Source organism: Maylandia zebra, linkage group LG23 (assembly GCF_041146795.1).
Source record: "Maylandia zebra isolate NMK-2024a linkage group LG23, Mzebra_GT3a, whole genome shotgun sequence".
NCBI lineage: Eukaryota > Metazoa > Chordata > Actinopteri > Cichliformes > Cichlidae > Maylandia > Maylandia zebra.
In genome coordinates this window covers 21,042,845-21,065,601 of record NC_135188.1, presented here as the reverse complement: position 1 = coordinate 21,065,601, position 22,757 = coordinate 21,042,845, and the positions used below count along the sequence as shown (strand labels likewise).

General features: G+C 40.3%; 2 protein-coding genes and 1 long non-coding RNA gene across 13 annotated transcripts in view; 2 read left to right on the top strand and 1 right to left on the bottom strand.

The window, feature by feature from the left end:
* Positions 1–255: 255 nt before the first annotated feature.
* LOC101474066 (protein NLRC3) overlaps positions 256–22,757 on the bottom strand; it is a 34,605-nt gene continuing 12,103 nt past the window's right edge. For 7 of the 11 annotated variants that reach the window (XM_076880706.1, XM_024798602.2, XM_076880708.1 and 4 more), the window contains 8 exons: positions 17,286–17,364; positions 16,155–16,383; positions 14,232–16,002; positions 13,967–14,140; positions 4,863–5,036; positions 4,161–4,316; positions 1,942–1,988; positions 256–1,769 (listed from right to left, as the gene is read on the bottom strand). In XM_076880706.1, coding sequence (XP_076736821.1) covers positions 1,177–1,769; positions 1,942–1,988; positions 4,161–4,316; positions 4,863–5,036; positions 13,967–14,140; positions 14,232–16,002; positions 16,155–16,383; positions 17,286–17,364 — 3,223 coding nt within the window. In that variant the 3' untranslated portion in view covers positions 256–1,176. Of the gene's footprint in view, positions 1,770–1,941; positions 1,989–4,160; positions 4,317–4,862; positions 5,037–12,597; positions 13,692–13,966; positions 14,141–14,227; positions 16,003–16,154; positions 16,384–17,285; positions 17,365–18,238; positions 20,610–22,757 lie in introns of those variants that run through there. The other 4 variants (XM_076880711.1, XM_076880709.1, XM_076880713.1 and 1 more) reach the window with 4 other exon arrangements.
* On the top strand, positions 7,505–9,150 carry LOC143415188 (uncharacterized). Its single transcript, XR_013095820.1, has 3 exons — positions 7,505–7,699; positions 7,905–8,010; positions 8,617–9,150. It is a non-coding gene; the product is annotated as an uncharacterized LOC143415188 (long non-coding RNA).
* LOC143414965 (uncharacterized) lies at positions 19,823–20,764 on the top strand. The gene has a single exon (XM_076880088.1). It carries the CDS (start codon positions 19,823–19,825, stop codon positions 20,693–20,695), a length of 873 nt encoding a protein of 290 aa, XP_076736203.1. The 3' UTR covers positions 20,696–20,764.

The following is a 22,757-nucleotide window of genomic DNA, read 5'->3' as shown; positions in this document are numbered from 1 at the left end:
GCAGATTATTCCAGGAAGCAGGGGCAGCGTATTTAAAAGCCTTTTTCCCCAATTCTGTTCTGATTTTTGGGACAATCAATTGTATGATTTTGTTCGAACGAAGGCTGTATTGGTTGTGGTTTTTACACATATAAACACATAAATAAGATGGAACCAGCCATCTTATTTATGTGGATGAACTGGACGGTTCCAGGGAAACTATTAGGATCACTTGCCTCTAGTGGTCACTGTAAGTAACTACAACTCTACACTTGCAAGAATTAAAGATATTTTTTATTGCAGAAAGATGGAACAAAATTTTGTTTCACTCACTGGCAAACAATGGCAAGAGATAAAAATAGTTTGTTAAAAAAAGACAAAAATGGTAACAATAAAAAGAAATACAAACGACAGGATTATGATCAATACAATACACAGCAAATGACAGTGATGTTGCCATGGTGACCACTGCCATATATATATATTTAGTATTTCTGTTACCTCCCTTGTCTTAAACGTCAATATTGGCTGTGTTTCATTTTACTAATGAGTCCACTCTCTTCCCTGTCTTCCTCATGTTTGAGATTCTCTCAGAGAGGATTTAAGAAAGGGCTTTGATGATGGCTGGCTATAGCGCAGGAGATAGAGCAAGGCATCTAATGATCAGAATGTTGGTGGTTCAATCCCTGGCTGCTCCAGTTGGCATGCAAAATATACTTGAGCAAGATACTAACCCTCTCCATCATCCATCAGAGTATGAATGTGTGCAGAAAAGTGCTAAACAAGAATCTGTTTATTTACCATGAAAATATCAAAATAGAAAGCGATGTCAGTTATGGTGGACTGCACAGCCAGATCACATGACCAACTGAGTGGTACAAATAACAGGAAACCTTCTCTTATGGCGTTAATAATCATTTGAATTGATAACTTATGATTTGCAGACTGTTTTATATCTTTTCATTGTCATCTGTACCACAGAAAAAAATCATATTGGAAAATATAATATTTATATCTAGTTTCTAAAGGATGGTTTAATTCTCCAAATGCCACCACTGACATGTTAAAGTTGAGTTATTTCATCATTCTAAATGTACTGAAAATAAAATATCAGCATCTTTCATACATCTCATGATGTGTTTCTGACTGAAAGAGCCAAATATGTACAGACTGAGCTGTTTCTCTAACAGGGGAACGCTAACTACACAGAGTCACTGACTCAAAGTCAAATAATAGTTTATTCAAAGGAGGGCCATAAATGTCGATAATACCCTTTGCCAAACCATCCGATGGAGCCCAGAACCCAAATCCAGGATAAAGAGGTTCAGTGAATGTGGTGTTGAAGGTGTGGAGGTGGATCAGAGTGTCAGAGGAGACTCTGTAGAAGGACAGAGTGCCAGCAGGACAGTCCACATACACTGCTGCTCTGTTAGAGACAGAGGAGGAGGAGGCGGACGTTTTTATGCTTCTGTGCCAGACAGAATGAGCATCATTAGAGCATCTGAGACTCCAGGACTGATCATTTAAACCAAACACACACTCATCACTCCTTCCTTTCCTTTTGATTCCTCTGTAACTCACTGATAACCAAGCCGTTCTTCTCCACTCAACCTCCCAGTAACAGCGACCTTCAAGCTCATCTTTACACAGCAGCTGAGGATACCAGTCAAATCTGTCTGGATGATCAGGATATAATGGAATCGATAAAACACGTGTCACCTTCCTGTTGTTGTCAGACAGTTTGAGGTTTCTGTTCACTGTGTTTGTGTCGATTGTGAGTTGACAGGAATCTGATGGAGAAACAAACACAATCCAGCTGCAGTTATTGATCCATCATCTGTTCATTGATTGACACTTTGATGATGACTTTTGACATCAGAGATGTGAATGAGTGATGTGACAGTTTGAAGGTGGTTAAATGTTTCCGTTTTTTTTTATGAATCACATTAAAAACACACTTACACTTCCTCAGACCTGGTGTCAGCCATCGGACTCCAGCAGGCTCCACCCTGAAAGGAGGAGGGGGGTCAGACCAGCACAGTCTCTTTCAGCATGCACACGTGGACATTACATCGCTCTCATACAAATACTGATAGACACTGATAAAGGAAAAATCCAACTTTTTGACACATACACTTGAAGAAAATGTCTAAACTTCAAAAGAGCAAAAATGATTAGCACATTACATCATAATCTTTATTATTAAGCATGATGTCCAGAGAGCATTCAACATGTGCCACAGTCACAGTCAATTTCAACACACTGTGACATTCATTCATGCTGTCAGGGAGTGAGTACATATTAAACATAAAGACTGGGACTGGGTACAAAAAATGATTTAGTACAGGTAGAGTGCAGCAGCCAGTGCATCACATATTTTGAGCTACTGTAGCGGTCATAGAATATGATGTGATCCTCATGATCATTAGTGTATCCTTTGCTATCTTTGCTATTGCTTTTACAAAGGTTATGCTTCAGTCAGGATGGAATAATTCATAGATTTTATTTACTAGCTCCACGTATTAGAACACAAATCTGCAATTCCATGCTTTAGTCTGTAAACAATTATAACTGTAATAAATGAGACATGATACAACATGCCATTGTGATATGACACAAACAGCAGGAATAGCCAATGAGCTTAATTTACCTAAAATTAAGTCAACATTCCTGCTTCCTGCCACTCATTCTGAGAAGAGTTCCTCTTTCATCACCCTATAAAATCATCTATTATTTTTTTGTTCAGACTCTGTCTCTGTCTTCTCTCTGTTTGTTCTAAATTGACAATATCAGTGACTCTGTGACCGGTTAATTAACAGGTATGTTGTATTTTTCTGCATGTGGATGATCACTGAGGGACCTGCTTGCTTTTCATTTTCCCATCTGTGATGTGCTGCTACTTAACCTGAATGTGAATGGCAAGAATTCATAAATAATCAGATCAATGTGCAAACAGAAGCAGTTGCAGTTAAGACAAAAGGAAGCAATTGTCACTTCACTTTTCATTTGTTTCTGTTTTTGTATTCTCTTGCTCTGTTTCACTCACTCTCATTCTCATACTTGTCGTTTTCGGATTGCTTCTGTCCTCTGGCTGACCTTTATGATGTATAGATTTATTTCATATTCTCCTAACTGTATATAACAGTATATATCCTAACAAATATTTGTACATTTGAGAGTTCAGTTGAGCACAGTATGTAATGTCAGTGATATTTCACAATATGATGTATCACAGCATCACACTAAAATAATTATAGCATATGTTTACATGTTCCTTTTGTATGTGTGTTTAAAGGCTCATCATCTTCATTTATTTATGCAAAAATATCAATAACATTTGACTGAAGTGCTGGTTGGCTGCAGGACCACCGTGCAGGCTCTTTCTGGAGCTCTCAATGGCACAGTACATATCCTGCAGTGCAGGCTGCAGGGTAACAGGTTGTTAATGCTAGACCGGCTTTACAGTCAAAAACACCCACTAGTCTGGGCCTAACACCCCAACCGGTGACCCAGTTTGCTCCACCAGCTCCATTCCATTGTTCCTTAGTATTCGCTTTCTGCTGTAATTATTATTTCTTATTATAATTGAATTTGAATTTCAACCAAAGTTAATTAACTTTGACTTTATGTAACTGTGACTGTGTCATCACAAAGTCCAGAAGATCAATTTGATATTTTAGCACAAACAAGTCTCAGATGTAAACGCTCAGAAGCAGCAAACTAGCAATGCAAAGCCTATTTTTGTAGGTGGCCAGTTAGGTTGAGTGACCTAGTAATCCATTTATATTAACAATTCTTTTTTTCTAAGCTAGGCAAACAACCCTAATTCTTCCCCTAATTCTAGTTTATGCTAGAATTAGGGGAAGAATTAGGGGCTAAACATGTCCTGGGCGTGGTCTCTACACACAGATAAAACTTAATCTAAATAAAGGTCAGAGAGTAAAGATGTAAGTTCCTTTCCACACATCAGTTAGAACAGGTTGCACCATTGTTGTTGATAGAAAATTTGCCCTTTGAGACCCCATACAGACATCTACTGTTTATGTTAGACCAGAATGGGAAAAATGTTCCTACATGTGTGATTATTCAAATTACACTAGTTTCCAGCATTAAGTAATCAGACAGGGTCAGTTTCCTCATCTATCAGACAGTGTTTGTGGTTGTAACGGCCATCTACATACCTCAGAGTGTCCAGTCTTAGCTGCTCAAGCATCTTCACTACTGCCTCTCCTGGATTATTGTAGCTCAGGTCCAGCTCTTTCAGATGGGAAGAATTGAGGCTAAAAGCTGAGACCAGAGACTTGCAACCTTCTTCTGTGATCAGGCAGCCTGACAGCCTGTAGACATGACAAATACTCTTAGAGAATAGCAACACAGCTAAATGCAAACAGAAAAATTGCAGCCAAAAATCATTAAAAAATGACATGACTGAAGCAGTAGTTAAAAATAGCCATTAGTCAATCTAAACCTTAAAATCTGCAAATGATAAAAAATTAATGAAATAAAAATTAAGACAAAAAATACATAAAGTAGGGCTGAGACTGTTTCGGGTGTCATCAGCTTTGTTGCTTTTTGGTTCTAATGAAAATATTGGGCAAGCGAGACGTCTGACCAGATTATGACAGCAAATTAAGTCTATATTATAAAAGTCTTTATATCTTATATTACCTTGTGAGGACAACAAAAACATCTGAAATAAATATGTTCAATATGTTGGACAACTTCCAACACTTTATTTATACGTTTTTCATTTTTTGATCAGATAAATCGCACAGATTAGGATGAACAATATAATACAGTAGATAATTTAAATCACAACAGAAAGCCCTGCATTGCTTAAAGATTTGAAATAGTCATCTATTGACCATTTTAAGAATGCTGACCTGAGTGTTTCCAGTTTACAACACAGACTTTCTAGTCCAGAAGACAAAACTTTCACTCCAGAGTCCTTCAGGTCATTGTTACTCAGGTCAAGCTCTCTCAAACTGGAAGGCTGGGAGCTGAGAAGTGAAGACAGAGTTTCACAGCTTCTCTCTGAGAGATTACAGACACTCAATCTGTAGAGACAATAATGAGAAAAATAACAGCATGTTAAACTTTGTGGTCTGCACCTTTGAAAAAAAATATGATCTTGATAAAATATAATCTTAATTAATTAAACATGTTATTAAATAATTTATTAAATGTCATTAATTTAATTTAAAACAGTTATTAAATTATTTATTTCCAAATTAATTAATCAATGAGACATTTAATTAATAATTATATATTTAATTAATCAATTTTTGAAATATTAAATTAATTATTTAATGATGTATTTACTTAATTCATTTTAGCACTCCTGGCCCTGCTGCTTTGTTCATTAATTAATTTCATTTGTCACCCACCAAAGTCAAGGGGTGGGGTTAACACTGCCACTCCAGCTTGTGTAACATCTTATTGCTTACCGCGCACAGTAAATGAAGACAGTTTGATCTTAGACAACCAATTGCTATGGACTGGCGGTAGTGTTGACTTGGGACAACCAGGTATCTCAGAATGCATTTCAAATCACAAGCGGTAATGGTGCTGCTATAAACTGTAAATAGTGATGATGTGATGAAGCCCCATGAATGTGTCGAATCTTTCTGGCCAATTGCTTCACCAAAAGGCAGATCACACGAAGCCTTGTTTAACCGCTAATTTGGAAGTACTGACACCTGCTGGTCCTTCGATGTACAGCAGCCCTGTGATTTGATCTGATGCTCATATGTGTTAGACTGGAATTCTATGACACTGATAACTATAAATATGATAACTTTAAATTAACTAATTCGTACATTTCTTTTGTAATGAAAAATGTAAAGAGTCATATCGCCGGTAAGTTATGCCATCTGTTTAATTCACAGTAGCTTTTCCAGTAAGTATGGTAACCACAGACACTGATCCAGGCCAGACTTTGGGGAGTACCCCTCATGTCTCTTTGAAACTAAAAAAACAGTCATTCATGACAGTCAGCTGTGAAGCGAGTTCATTGATTGTCTTCTGCATCGATGAAAATGTCTCTCCTGTTTATCTCTCAATTCGCATTTATTATAGCAATTATATCATGTTTTATGTGCAGTATAGATATAGATAGTCACCAATTACCATTAATTGCTAACCTTCTAGAAGAGGTTGTGGCTAAGCAACTTATAGCAGTTCTAGACAAACACAGCCTTTTTGACAAGTTTCAGTCCAGCTTTCAGAGAGTTCACTCTACGGAAACAGCCCTTCTTAAAGTCTCTAGTGACATTTTTATGAGTAATGATGCAGGAAAATGTTCTGTTCTGCTCTGTTCTGGACCTAACATCGGCTTTTGACACAGTTAACCACACCATTTTGCTTGAAAGGCTAAAATATTGGGTTGGTATATCTGGAACTGCCTTGGAGTGGTTCTCCTCATAGTTACATAACCAATGTTTTTCTGTGACGGTCTCTTATTTCAGGTCATCCTCTACCTCCCTTACTTACGGTGTCCCTCAAGGTTTTGTTTTGGGGCCTTTATTGTTTTTAATATAGCTTCTTCCCCTCCAACGTATAATGAACCCCTCCGAGGACATTTCCTATCACTGTTATGCTGATAAGATGCAGTTATACATTTTTTAAGCCCCAAGATTTATCTAAGCTCCAGTTTCTGAATGACTTCTTAGATTCGATCAAACGTTGGATGGCTGTTAACTTCCTCAAACTTAATGAGGGTAAAACTGAAGTCCTTGTATGCGCTCCTGACAGATTTTTACCCCAGATAGTGTAAGCCCTTGGTCCTCTTTTGGTCTATGTTAAATCCTCTATCAGGAATTTAGGTGTAACTTTTGACTCGACTCTCACATTGGATGGTCATGTCAAATCTCTGGTTCGGTCTTGTTTTTATCATTTAAGAAATGTTGCTAAATTAAGATGTATTGTATCTCGCTCTGAACTGGAGATTGCTATACATACATTTATTTCTTTATGCTTGGACTACTGTAACTCACTTTTTATTGGCTTCTGACCAAAAGATGAGAACTAAAGGTGATAGAGCTTTTGCCAATGTGGCCCCTGTTGGAGTGATTTTGATAAAAGTTGTCATTGTTGTACTTAAAATTGTAAACTTTGTCCTGAACTGCATGTTCAGATATTTTTCTGTCCCTCCTCTACATGTAGGATGATGGGGAGGCAATAGCTATAGTGTTTAATTGCAGGCACATTCTATGTAAGGTTCTGGTTTGCTTATTTAGTAAGGCATGTTTACTTCCTTCCATTTATGGGCTCACCTGTGCTTGTATATGGTGGACCATTAAAGGAGTTGAGCCATATAGGGGAGATGTACGGTGGCCCTGAGAGGCCAAACGGACTGCAACTTCAGAAAGCACTTGCAAAAAGAAAAATGCTGCAAAAAGGAAAACGCTGCAAAAAGAAAGACGCTGCACTGCAACTTCGAGAAAAACGCTGCACTGCAAAAAGAAAAACGCTACAAAAAGAAAGATGCTGCACTGCAATTTCAAGAAAAACGCTGCACTGCAAAAAGAAAAATGCTGCAAAAAGAAAAACGCTGCAAAAAGAAAAGCGCTGCAAAAGCACACAAAGCACAACGGAAATAGGAAAAAAGACAACGGAAATGTTCCTGGGGAGACAATAACCCGACGGACCAGTTGCACGAACCAAAACATGCTAACCAGTGCGCTAGGACTGGGAGACACTTCAAAGAAGTGGAGGAGAGGTAAATATGTTGTAATCTCATGATTCTAATAATACTACAGATATCTGGATTATATATTCAAAGATAATTCTAACAAAGGTAATGTTTAATGTAGCCTTAGAAATGAAGCTTTTTTAAACTCGAGAACAAATACTAATAAGTCAAAGTCATTAAGGAATATTGCAGTTAATGTGTTCAGGTTTTAATTTGGCATTGCCTTCATCAGGCAATGTATTGTCCATATTGTGGAATCCAGCTAGTGGGGCAAATTGGAGTTTTTTGTGGGTCCTGTGGAACTAACATTCAAGTTTTAGCACCTTTTATAGAGAATGGTAAGCATTTCACTTTCCTAAGTTCTAGTATTTATTGCTCACCTTTTAATTGCTTCATAATGACTTATATACACCACAGTAGCTTCAGTAGTGCGTGTTAAACTTTTTTTGGGGGGGATTATTATTGATGTGCCATTCCAAAGTACTATATTCATTTGCTTATTCTAAGGTTTTTGTATTGTTAAAGACTCTGTATGCAAAGATAAATCAGAATTCCAAAAACGAAAAGGCATGAACTGGTATGTACTAAGAACTGTATTCTGGTTTAAGCCTGCCACCGGTTCTATGGCATAATTTTAAAAACTAGTTTATGACTTAATAGGGCATATGTACACAGTGACGAAATTCTTCTAACTTCTCTAATTTTGCTCATTTTGAGTTGTCAGCATAGAGGTCTTAATGAGAGTGATAAGTCCTGAATCCTGGTCCATGTTCTTTGAGCTTTTGCTGGCCTTTATTTAAGCACACATCAAGAAGATTAAATACTTGAGTCATGTTTATTGAGACTTGTTTCAGATGTGGTATTTTTTTTAAAAACACTTATTAAGTGCATTTGTGGATTCCTGCGGTCGTAATTATCTTTTCATGTTTTCTCTTCAACCTTAGGCCCAGTCTCAGTCACAGACATCATCAATAAGTATTTCTCTGAGGGCCATACATATGAAGTGATCCTGGATTTTCTTGAAAACAAGCATAATATTTGTATGAGTCTGAGAACATTAAAGAGGAGGCTAAAAGATGCTGGAATGACTAGAAGGACAGACTTTACTCCCACTGACATTGTCATTTCCACTGTTACACAAGAACTGAGAGGCTCAGGTCAGCTTCTGGGTTACAGATCCATGTGTCAGACACTGCGACAAAAGTATAATCTGAAAGTTAAAAGAAATGATGTAATGCACATACTCTCAAGACTAGATCCATATGGTGTTAAGCGTCGCTGTAAACGCAGGTTTGTTCGAAGAGGATATTTTTCAGAAGGACCAAATCAAGTGTGGCATGTGGATGGTTATGATAAGCTGAAGCCCTTTGGTGTTGCTATTAGTGCATGTGTCGATGGATTTTCAAGGAAAGTTATGTGGCTCAGCTGTGGCAGCTCAAATAATGACCCAGGTATCATTGCAAAATATTATATGGAGTGCTTGTCACAGTTTGGTCAACTTCCAGCATGCCTTCGTACAGACTGTGGCACAGAAAATGGCACAATGGCAGCCATTCACTGTGCTTTAAGATCAGACCATGGAGATGAACTTGCAGGAGCCCACAGTCATATGTATGGTACCTCAACTACAAATCAACGGATTGAAAGTTGGTGGTCTTCGTTCAGAAAGCAAAGGTACATGGCTTTTAAAATATATTCTGAAACTAAAATTGAATGGTTCTGAAGGTGTTTCGTGGTCAGCGATATACTTTTTTTTGTGGGTGGGGTTTTATACTCAAATATTAAATTACAGTCACAAACAAAGAAAGAAAAACATAGTCACCTACACATTTTTCTCATGTGATGCACAACTGCTTCAAAATATATAATAAATGGTTTGGTATACCAGTGACATTTGTTTGTATTAAAACAACTCACTCAAAAAGAAAATCCTACTCAGACATTCCACAAAAGTCCTAAAAAGGAACTATAAAAAACAACAAACAAACTGACATTCAACATTTTAATAAATTATTATGAATCCTAGAGGCAATGGCATCAGTAAAGATTGATGTATTTAAAACTGAGTAAAATTTATTCAAATTTGTGTGCCTACGTAGTACCAAACTAACATCTAGATCAAATAGTTTACCTGTAGGGAGTCATATAAATAAAAGAACAAGGGTTTCTTCAAATTTGAGAACTGTAATATTAGTAATTTAAGAACATTGATCCAACATGACAGAAATTTGTTAGAGGAGGTCATTCGTTTCAGACATTTCTTCGACTTTGTGTGCCAAAAAAAAATACTACTGTTTTCACTAGCTTTTGGATTTCTGTGTGGTATCTAACAAGTGATAACAGCTTCAGTGTTCATGGAGAAACAAAATAGTACATTTATATGGACAGACCTGTATATTACAACTTTTCTTAAGTTCAACCGCCAAATGCAGGAATAACAGAAGGATTAATCATTTTGTTAAATTTTGTTATTTGTGTGAAGTTGCTTTTTTTTTCCTGCAGTGCATTGATGAAACACTTCAAAACATGTGAATAAGCTTTTCTTTGAACGAAATTGCGCACATTTCAATATTCTTAAGATTACGACTTTTTTTTTAAAGAGGACAATTACATTGAATTACTTGTGTTATTAAATTTTATATGCCTTGTCATTCCACCATTAGAACTCAGTTCTGGAAGGGAGGAAAGGATCTTTTGTAAAACAATCCCTATAATTGGACAAATTAAATAACTGAAAACAAAATGTTAATTTCTAATGCTTGAAACCCCTTTGCTGGCAATGACAGTCTTGAAGTCTTGAACTCATAGATATCACCAGATGCTGGGTTTTCTCCTTTTTAATGCCCAGTGACTTTACTGCAGTGACTTTCATTTGCCGTTTGTTTGTTGGCCTTTCTTTTTTTTAATTCAAAACATTTTTATTGAGTATTTGTGGATATAGTTTATAAAGAAAAAAAGAAGACGAAAAACACAAACTGTTTACAATGAATACAAAACAGAATTTCTCATGTTGGAACATTGTTTTCCTCTCTTATTATTTACCAAACAAGCAATGAGAAAAAAGAAAAAGAACAAAAACAGAAAACAAAAAGAGAGATCCCCCCCCCCAAAAAAAAACAAAAAACAAAAAAACAACAACCCCATAAGAGCCACACAGAAGTTAGCTACACCATCACTGAGCTCCACGTTCCCGTTAACACAGACAGACATCTGACCACTATGGAGAAGCAAATCCGTTAGACAGCTGGAACATCCTTAAGTTGAAGTTAAGAGAAGTTGTCCAGAAAGAGACATTTGTTGGCCTTTCTGTCTGTAGTTTAGTCTTCAACAAGTGAAATCCATGCTCATTTGGGTTAAGATCAGGTGACTGACTTGGCCTTTCAAGATACTACCACTTCTTTGCTTTGATAAACTCCTGGGTTACTTTGGCTGTTTTGGGTCATTGTCCAACTGTATTATGAAACACCACCCAATCAGTTTGACTGCATTTATGTGAGCAAACAATACATCTCTGAACACATCAGAATTTATTCAGCTGCTTCTGTCCTGTGTCACATCATCATACTTTTTTTTCTAGCCATCATTCTGGTAGACGGTGTTCTTGGTTTCATCTGTCCAAAAAACATTTTTTGTGCTGGCTTTTTTAGAGTCCAATCTAGCCTTTCTATTCTTGAGGCTTATGAGTGGCTTGCACCTTGCAGTAAATGCAGTCATTTGTTTATGGTAGCCTTGAATATCAATACGCTTACCTCGTGGAGAGTGTTTGTTTACATTGTTGGATGTTGTAAAGGGGTTTCTCTTCAACATGAAAATCATTCTGCAGTCATCCAGCACTATTGTCTTCCCTGGACGTCCTAATATTGTAGCAATTTCTCAGATAGGCTTAAGGATGGCTTGTTTCATGGAGAGCTCCTTTGACCATATGTTTTCTGTTCACAGCAAAATCTTCCAAATGCAAGCACCACATCTCAAATCAACTCCAGGCCTTTTATCTGCTTAATTGATAATGACATAAAGAAGGAATTGCTCACACCTTCCCATGAAATAGCTTTTGAGTCTTTTAGTCCCTTTAAAGTAGCTGAAACTCCTAAATCCTTCATCCAATTTGAATATGAGTACCCTCAAATAAAAGCTGAGAGTCTACATATTATGTCCATGTTTCCATTATATAAATAATTAAATAAATATATATATATATATATATATATATATATATATATATATATATATATATAAACACCCAGCACGCCCCTGCGGGCGGTTTATCCTTCAAGCTCGGGTCCTCTACCAGAGGCCTGGGAGCTTGAGGGTCCTGCGCAGTATCTTAGCTGTTCCCAGGACTGCGCTCTTCTGGACAGAGATCTCCGATGTTGTTCCCGGGATCTGCTGGAGCCACTCGCCTAGCTTGGGAGTCACCGCACCTAGTGCTCCGATTACCACGGGGACCACCGTTACCTTCACCCTCCACATCCTCTCGAGCTCTTCTCTGAGCCCTTGGTATTTCTCCAGCTTCTCGTGTTCCTTCTTCCTGATATTGCTGTCATTCGGAACCGCTACATCGATCACTACGGCCGTCTTCTTCTGTTTGTCTACCAGCAGCAGCTGGATAGCGTAGTGGTTAAACTACACGCCTTTGGAACAGAGGATCGCAAGTTCGATTCCTGCCTGGGGCGTCTGTATCCAGAAAGGGTCCTAAGGCTAGACCCCCTATGCTAAGCAAGCCTACCGCAGACATGAGCGAGACAGATAAATATGAAGGCATGCCGGCTCGGACGTCGCCCGGATCAACAAGGTCCGCGTCAGGTGTTGAGGAACCAGGGCACCCTGACGAAAAGTGGGCTACTGGAACAAGAAGGCATCGGTGGGCAAGGGACGAAATATATATATATATATATATATATATATATATATATATATTTATATAACTAAACAGGTAAAAAAAAAGAAAAGAAAATTTGTGTCTTATAAGTGTGTGCAAGGGGAATGCACTGCCCACTGTACTAAAATCCACTGAAGTGCAATCTGTGTGTCACATTGTCAAAGGAATGCGCATGTATGAATTTGGGAATTTAGAAAATGTATAAATGTTGCTCTACTTGATTCTGATCTGCTGCTGAATCTCTTTTATGCTGATGGAAATGTAGAGTTTGATCTGTGACACACTGAAACATTAATCTCTTATTGGGCTCTTCAGTGTCTCCAAGAACCTGGGCCTGTTGCATGAAGCCTTGTATGCATGCTGGATGTTTGTGTAAACAAGGTATAACATGTTGTCCCCTCTTGTTGCAAAGTCAATGTTCCGATGAAATTTGGGTAGAACTGATTTAAGTTTTGCATTATTAAAATCCCCAGCGACAATGAGGAAGCTGTCAGGGTGGGCTGTTTGCAGATCACTGATAATCTTGTAGAGTTCACTGCGTGCTCCACTAGCTTTAGCATTAGTGCTAGTACTAGGTGGGATGTAAACAGCAACAATGATCACCACAGTAAACTCTCTTGGGATATAAAACGCCTGCATCTGACTGCTAAGGCCTCCACAAGTTCTAAAAATTGCACAGACACAATTGGAGCATTCCTACTCCAGCTGTTATTGAAGTAAACACACAGTCCACCGCCATGTGTCTTGCCGATGATAGGGGGTCTCTGTCGGCACGGTAGCTATCTAGCCATTTAGCTGGATAGCGTGGTCTACGATGCCTCCGTGTAGCCATGTTTCAGTAAAAATAAGAACAAAGCAGTGCCTTGTTTCTTTCCTGGAGTTTATTTGTAGTCTCAAACAGTCCAGTTTGTTTTCTATGGAGCACATGTTGGAGAGTAGTGATGGAAGCGCGGTATACCGGCATGGATACCGGCTCGCTTACTGCACTTCCACTTCCTCGCCGACACCGTTTTCGATGGACTTCCAGGCGGACGCTAAGATGTGGTGGTGCCGTAGCCCGTCTGTTCAGAGCTTGCAGAATGCTGCAGCAGCGCAATTTCTCCACTTTGTCTCCATCTGGTTGAGTTTAATGGTGTTTTCCTAAATCCAAAAGTTGTTGGTGGTTATAGAAGTGTTTGACTGTAGTTCCGACGTACATTACAGCTATATAATGAACCAGGACTCAAGTAGAACTTGAGTAAAAACACGAAAATTGCACCATGATTTCGACACGGTGTGGCCGCTGCGACCTAGCACACCACCATCATGGTATTTACCGTAATACCATACCAAGAGTAAGGATATGTCAGTACAAAAACTAAATGTAGCTTTTATGTTGCAGATTTCAAGTCAAATCATAAACAACATAATCTGACCTGAGCGTTTCCAGCTTCCAGTTTGTAGTCTTCAGTCGAGAAAACAGTAGTGTCAAACCTGAGTCTTGCACATTGTTGTTACTCAGGTCTAGATCTCTGAGCTCACAGTCTTCTAGTTGAAGAGAAGAGGACAGAGCTCCACATGCTCTCTCTGACAGGTTACAGCTATTCAGCCTAAAAAGATATATGTATAATAAGAAGAATGGAATAGCAAGAGTTTTCTGTTTGTAAACTGAATTTAAATTATAAAAACATCATGACTTACAGAGCTTTTTTAGAGGCTTTGACAACTGGCAGCAGCCTCAGAAGAGCTTCCTCTGAAGCAGAGTATTTCTTCAGGTCAAACACATCCAGATCTTTTTCTGATGACAGTAAGATGAAGACTAGAGCTGACCACTGAGCAGGAGACAGTTTATCAGTGGAGAGACTTCCTGAACTCAGGGACTGTTGGATCTCCTCCACTAGAGAACGATCATTCAGTTCATTTAGACACTGGAACAGGTTGATGTTTTTCTCTACAGACAGATTCTCACTGAGCTTGTTCTTGATGTACTGAACCGTTTCCCGATTGGTCTGTAAGCTACTTCCTGTCTGTGTCACCAGGCCTTGCAAACAAATTTTATTAGTTTTCAGACCCAAGAGAAAACGAAGGAACAAGTCCAGGTGTCCATTTGGGCTCTGTAAGGCCTTGTCCACAGAACTCTGATAGAAGTCGTTCTCTGTCTGAGAGCTTGTTTGTTGTTCTTCCAGCTGATTGACTCCGGAGTTGATGAAGGTCAGATGGACATGAAGAGCAGCCAGAAACTCCTGAACACTCAGATGGACAAAGCAGAACACCTTGTCCTGGTACAGTCCTCTCTCCTCTTTAAAGATCTGTGTGAACACTCCTGAGTACACTGAGGCCGTTCTGATATCGATGCCACACTCTGTCAGGTCTGATTCATAGAAGATCAGGTTTCCTTTCTGCAGCTGATCAAAAGCCAGTTTTCCCAGAGACTCAATCATCTTCCTGCTCTCTGGACTCCAGTGTGGATCTGTCTCAGTTCCTCCATCATATTTGATCCTCTTGACTTTGGCCTGAACCACCAGGAAGTGAATGTACATCTCAGTCAGGTTCTTGGGCAGTTGTCCTCCCTCTGTGGTTTTCAGCACATCCTCCAGAACTGTAGCAGTGATCCAGCAGAAGACTGGGATGTGACACATGATGTGGAGGCTTCGTGATGTCTTGATGTGGGAGATGATCCTGCTGGTCTGCTCCTCATCTCTGAATCTCTTCCTGAAGTACTCCTCCTTCTGTGGGTCAGTAAAGCCCCTGACCTCTGTCACCAGGTCCACACACTCAGGAGGGATCTGACTGGCTGATGCAGGACGTGTGGTTATCCAGAGGCGAGCAGATGGGAGCAGGTTCCCCTTGATGAGGTTTGTCAACAGTACATCCAATGAGGTGGACTTTCTTGTTTCAGTCAGGATTTTAGTTTTGTTGAAGTCCAAACTAAGTCGGCACTCATCCAGACCATCAAGAATGAACACAACCTGGAAGTCTTCCAGCCTGCAGATTCCTGATTCTTTAGTTTTAGTAAAGAAGTGATGAACAAGTTCCACCAAGCTGAACTTTTCCTCTTTTAGCACATTCAGCTCTCTGAAAGTGAATGGAAATATGAACTGGATTTCCTGATTGGCTTTGTCTTCAGCCCAGTCCAGAGTGAACTTCTGTGTTAAGACTGTTTTCCCAATGCCAGCCACTCCCTTTGTCAGCACCGTTCTGATTGGTTCATCTCTTCCAGGTGAAGATTTAAAGATATCTTCTTGTCTGATTGTTGTTTCTGGTCCCTTTGATTTCCTGGATACTGTTTCAATCTGTCTGATCTCATGTTCATCATTGACCTCTGCAGTCCCTCCCTCTGTGATGTAGAGTTCTGTGTAGATCTGATTCAGAAGAGTTGGGTTTCCTGCTTTAGCGATTCCCTCAAACACACACTGGAACTTCTTCTTCAGTTGGGCTTTAAGTTCACGTTTATAGAGTGGAGCAAATATTTCTGAAAATAAGTAATTCAGATAAATTAATTATTATATAATAAATATCATAGCCTTTCAGTACCCCCAAAGGATAAATGAGTGAATAGATATTGGTCCATTTCTTGAGATATTAGGAAAGATCAATATGCAATCTTTAGAGAAATTCTCTTACTGCTCTGCAGATGGTCAGCCATCTCATGCTGCTTAAGTCTCCTCAAGAAGTGTAATGTGATCTTCAGAAATGCTTCTCTGCAGCTCTTTCTTTGATCTTCATCCTCACCTTCAAACATCTCCTTATCCTCCCTCTGGCTTTTTATGGTTTCTGGGTCATCTGGACTCAGAACCTTTTTGGTTTTCTTCAGCTCATTCTTCACAAACATCATAATGTTGTCCTCCAGCCGCTGGAAAAGAAGACCATATGAGTTACCGAGCGGTCTTTCTATACAGGCGCTATGGAGAACATCCTCACACAGAACATTGCATCCTGGTATGGGAACAGCTATGTTAAGGACCAAAAAGCTATTCAGAAAGTGATCCGTACAGCAGAACGCTGCTGCAGGGCTGGCCTCCCCTCCCTACAGAACATTTACACCAGGAGATGCTGGACTAGAGCAGCTCAGATACTGAAGGACCTGTCCCATCCCAGCAATACACTGTTCCAACTTCTGCAATCATCTGAGCCCTGAGTCTCAGGCCATCCCCCCCATTCACAACGGCACAAGACACTTTAACACACCATTTAGAAAATGTACATTCTCAGATTTGAATGTAAATTTCCAGATTGTTTTATTTTATTTATATAATATATATAACTCACTCACTTATTGGATATAATGTCATCTTTGTATATATTCACTCCCAGTATATAATGTTCTCTCTCTCTTGTTTTTTTGCACAGTCGAGCGTATCATGTTACATTTCACTGCGTGTTGTACTTCTATAACTATGCAGGTGACAAATAAACAATCTTGAAATGCACTGGTTCTTATACAGCTCTTCTACACTCTGTGCATTCAGAGCACTTTATACAACATGCCACAACTTTAACACTCTGATGGTTGCATCAGAGAGAACTTTGGGTTTAGTATCTTGTCCAGTACATTTACCAGCCAAGGTTTGATCCACCAACCTTCTGATTAGTAACTGACCTGCTCCCCTCCTGAGCTACAGGCACCCCCAAATGGACTGAAATCATGGAACCAAAAATCTGATTCATATTGGACACAATGACAATCCACTGGTCTACAAAGTGCAGCATAGAGGTGACCGAAAAAAAACCACATGTAAAAGTAGTAGTACAGACCATAAACACAGAGTCCAGGTGTGTTTGACGCTGCTGTGCAGACTGACCAGTGGAGACCTCTGCTCTCTCCTTGTCCACTCTGTGGAGAAGTAGTGTATAATTAGGTCATGTTATGTCTGTCCACACACAGACGCAAGGTCCATGAAGTGATTTTTTGATGGGTTCAGTGAATACGATGACTCCCTGCAATGGTGAAGCTTTGCTAGTCCTGGTGATCTCACTGAAAATTAAAAACTCAGTTTTCAGATGTCTGTAGCTTTCCGCTCAGTTTTTTTTAGTCCCAACAGCTCTTACCATCTCGTGCATTAAGCTTTCCCTCCATGCTGAGATGCCCTGGAGCAAGGTACTCTCTTTGCACCAGTGACTGGTTTGAAGTGACAACTTTCTGACTTTTTAGCCTCCAGGGGTCCAGAGTCGACTGCGGATTGAAACTCAGACTCTGGGGAGGCCCTGGAGAGAGTTACTGTCTCTAAACGGGCCAGCTTTTGAGGAACGATTACATTATTTATGGGTTTGTCTCTCTACTTACAATGGACGAATGAAAAACAATTCCCTTCGGATAGAATTGATTTAGCTTGTCGTACTGGAGGAGCAGGTGACACAGGTCACCGGGCTAGTGGCTGCTGAAATAGAGGCTGAACTAAGGGCAACTGAAGTAAAGGTTGAAATGACAACTGTGGTGGAGTTGGAGACTGAGCTTGAGGCCGGGCGGCTAACTGAGCTTGAGGCCGGGCGGCTAACTGAGCTTGAGGCCGGGCGGCTAACTGAGCTTGAGGCCGGGCGGCTAACTGAGCTACAGGCTGCTGTGTAGGTGACACTGGAAACTGGGTTGAAGGTAGCTGAGCAGTAGACTGAACAGGCGATAAGCAGTCATTGTCCTTTGCCATACAGAACATAACCCCTGAGTAAACAGTCCCACAGTTCAAACCAATACTATTGTCCTGTCCACTCACCACAGCCGGCCGCTCTGAAATCCCTAGGTCCGACTGTGGTGAGGAGCATTGACGGCGTGAGCGCCGTTTCCCTTGTGAAGGCTGTGTTGACAGGCCGGGCAGAGCATCCTCCATCAGGACAGGCAGCGAAGCATGAGTTGCAGGGTGGGTGGTAGCAACCGGGGGGTGAAGACAAAGTTCGTTCAGAACAAAATTCTGTGCGAGTGGATGAAGTGAGCTGAGCAACCAGGGGAGACCAGAAACTAAGCGCTGCAGCCGATTAGCTATGGCCTGACAGAATTCTCTCCCCTCGTGCTCCAGCCATAAGTTGATTAATTTATCCACAGAGTTAATAATATCCCCCCCGAAGCTCCTCGGTCGGGTTGAATGCTGCTGGGTCCATTGTGGCCGGTTCGTACTGTCACGGCTGCCGAGGTGAGCCGTGTGATGTTGGAGGGAGAAAGGACCCAAAATGCAGGCAGTAGATGATAATGCTAGTGATGTTTATTTACAAAGTGGCGTAGTGGCAAAACAGGCAATGAGGGATGACAAAACTAAAGAAACCTAAACTGGGAAAACTAAACAACAAACCTTAAATGATACCAAACGGGGTGAGAGGCAGAGAGACGAGGAACAGGGCACCGTGGAACACAGACAAACCGGCAACAAGCAGGAGAACACACAGGGCTAAAATACACACAGCAGTAATCAGGGGATGAGAGACAGGAGGGCAACACACCTGGGAGAAATCAGAGCCGACGGGACAGGGGAAACGTAAACTGAACACACTCACATGAGACAGGGACCTTCAGAATAAAACAGGAAACTCAGACACAGAGAACCAGACAAGGCACTGAACTAAAAAGACAGGTTCACAAACAGACAGTGTGACACCATAGACAGGCAGAACACAGAAGTGGGATCAGGGCAGGCACAGAACAGAAACCTAACAAATGGCAAATCATAACAGAATACATACTCAGAATAAACAAACGCATAAAGAAACACAAAACCCTGAGTCGGCAGGCTCAGGACCATGACACTATGTATGTATGTGGTTTTATGTCACGACGGCCAATACAGGTTAAAGGACTCAGGTGCAGACACCACTCTGAAGCTCGGAGGATGAGCAAAAAGCAAGATTTTATTTCAGCAAGCGAAGGTGACACAAGGGAAAATAGTTAAAGGCAAAAACACTAAACAAGAACAAAAGGCGAGAGGAATAAATCTAACCTCAGGAGTTACTCAAACTAAAAACTAACATGATGCTACAAACTCAGGGGACTAAGAAAGTGAGATTAAACACACTCTATGGCAGGTAAGAAACTCAGTCACTCTTGGTGGCGCTGTCACTTGGTGTTCGCTCTCTCTGCGGTAGAGTATCACTTCCAGTTCCTGCTCAAACACAGTGATGTTTTTGAGTAGCTTATCTGCTTAGCAATTTAATTAAAAACTTTAAATACATTCTTTTTCATAGTATAATCTTCATGTGTTTCATCCGAAGCACACTTTCTGTGTACTCACTACCTAATTTATAGCCAAAGTTTTCACTCACTGTGTCTGTACTGTTTTGCTAGCTTAGTTCGTAGCCGACTCGCTACCACCATGGCTACTTCACCTGTCCCTTCTGCACTTTCCTGCTTATTGTGTCAGATGTTTAGTTACTCCTCGGCCTCCTTTAGCAGTAATGATACTTGTAACAAATGTAGCATATTTGCAGCTCTGGAGGCCAGGATTACTGAATTGGAGACTCGGCTTCGCACCTTTCATTCACCTGTAGCTACCCAGGCCCCTGTAGCTGGTGCAGCCGAAGATAGCGTAGGCCCCGCTAGCTGTTCCCCGGCAGACCCTAAGCAGCTGGGGAAAGAGGGCGGCTGGGTGACGGTGAGGAGGAAGCATAGTCCTAAACAGAAGCCCCAGGTACACCACCAATCTGTTCATGTGTCTAACGGTTTTTCCCCACTCGGCGACACACCTGCCGGGGGTCAAACTCTGGTAATTGGTGATTCTGTTCTCAGACATGTGAAGCTAGAGACACCGGGAACCATATTCAGTTGTCTTCCTGGGGCCATAGCAGGCGACACTGAGGGAAATTTAAAACTGCTGGCTAAGGGTAAACGTAAATTCAGTGAAATCATAATTCATGTCGGCAGTAATGACACCCGGTTACGCCAATCGGCGGTCACTAAAATCAATATTGAATCAGTGTGTAACTTTGCCAAAACAACGTCGGACTCTGTCGTTTTCTCTGGTCCCCTCCCAAATCAGACCAGGAGTGACATGTTTAGCCGCATGTTCTCCTTAAATTGCTGGCTGTCTGAGTGGTGTCCCAGAAACAATGTGGGCTTCAAAGATAATTGGCAAACCTTCTGGAGGAAACCTGGTCTTGTTAGGAGAGACGGCATCCATCCCACTTTGGATGGAGCAGCTCTCATTTCCAGAAATATGGACAAGTTTATTAAACCCCCCAAAATATGACTATCCAGAGTTGGGACCAGGAGTCTTACACGCCTCTCTGCAGCTTCTCTCCTCCTGGTACCCCCCCCCCCCCCCCCCCCAAAAAAAAACCAAAACAAAAAAAACAAAAAAAAAACCCATCTCCATTATGTCAGCTCCCAAACAGACAAAAGATAAACTAAAAACCAGCAATAAACAACTTAAACATAAAAAATCACAAAGAAAGATCTATACAGTATCCACATCTGAACCAAAGAGTAAAACAGTGAAATGTGGATTATTAAATATTAGGTCTCTCAACTCCAAGTCTCTGTTAGTACATGACTTAATAATTGATCAACAAATCGACTTACTCTGCCTTACAGAAACCTGGTTGCAGCAGGATGATTATGTTAGTTCAAATGAATCAACACCCCCGAGTCATTCTAACTACTAGAAATCTCGAAGTACAGGCCGAGGGGGCGGTGTGGCAGCAATTTTTCACACCAGCCTATTAATCAACGAAAAACCAAGACAGACTTTTAATTCATTTGAAAGCCTGATGCTTAACATTGTCCACCCCAACTGTAAAACTCAGAAACCAGTCTTACTTGTTATCATCTATCATCCACCTGGGCCTTACACAGAGTTTCTCTCTGATTTCTCAGACTTTTTATCTGATTTAATGCTCAGCTCAGATAAAATAATTATTGTGGGTGATTTTAACATCCATGTAGATGCTAAAAATGACAGCCTCAACACAGCATTTAATCTGTTATTAGACTAAACTGGCTTCTCTCAAACTGTAAAAGAACCCACCCACCACTTTAATCACACTCTAGATCTTGTTTTAACATATGGCATAGAAACTGAACATTTAACAGTGTTTCCTGAAAACCCTCTCCTGTCTGATCATTTTCTGATAACATTTACATTTACAATAATTGATTACACAGCAGTGAAGAGTAGACTCTATCACAGTAGATGTCTTCCTGAAAGCGCTGTAAGTAAGTTTAAGAATATAATCCACCCACTGTTATCATCTTCAATGCCCTGTACCAACACAGAGCAGAGCAGCTATCTGAACGCTACTCCAACAGAGGTCGATCATCTTGTTAATAATTTTACCTCTTCACTACTTACGACTCTGGATACTGTAGTTCCTGTGAAAACTAAGGTCTCAAATCAGAAGTACCTGACTCCGTGGTATAATTCTCAAACACGTACCCTAAAGCAGATAACTCGTATGCTGGAGAGGAAATGGCGTGTCACAAATTTAGAGGATCATCATTTAGAATGGAGAAATAGTTTGCTGCTTTATAAGAAAGCTCTCCGCAAAGCCAGAACGTCTTATTATTCATCACTGATTGAAGAAAATAAGAACAACCCCAGGTTTCTCTTCAGCACTGTAGCCAGGCTGACAAAAAGTCAGAGCACTGTTGAGCCAACAATCCCTTTAACGTTAACTAGTAATGACTTCATGAACTTCTTCACAAATAAAATTTTTATTATTAGAGAATAAATTACCAATAATCATCCCACAGATGTAATATTATTTACAGCTACTTTTAGTACCATTGATGTTAAGTTTGACTCTTTTTCTCCAATTGATCTTTCTGAGTTAACTTCAATAATTACTTCCTCCAAACCATCAACGTGTCTTTTAGACCCCATTCCTACAAAACTGCTCAAAGAAGTCCCGCCATTAATTAATGCTTCAATCTTAAATATGATCAACCTATCTCTAATAATCGGCTATGTACCACAGGCCTTCAAGCTGGCTGTAGTTAAACCTTTACTTAAAAAGCCATCCCTAGACCCAACTTTCTTAGCTGATTATAGGCCAATCTCCAACCTTCCTTTCATATCAAAAATCCTTGAAAGAGTAGTTGTCAAACAGCTAACTGATCATCTGCAGAGAAATGGCTTATTTGAAGAGTTTCAGTCAGGTTTCAGAGCTCATCACAGCACAGAAACAGCTTTAGTGAAGGTTACAAATGATCTTCTTATGGCCTCTGACAGTGGACTCATCTCTGTGCTAGTCCTGCTAGACCTTAGTGCAGCGTTCAATACTGTTGACCATAATATCCTATTAGAGCGATTA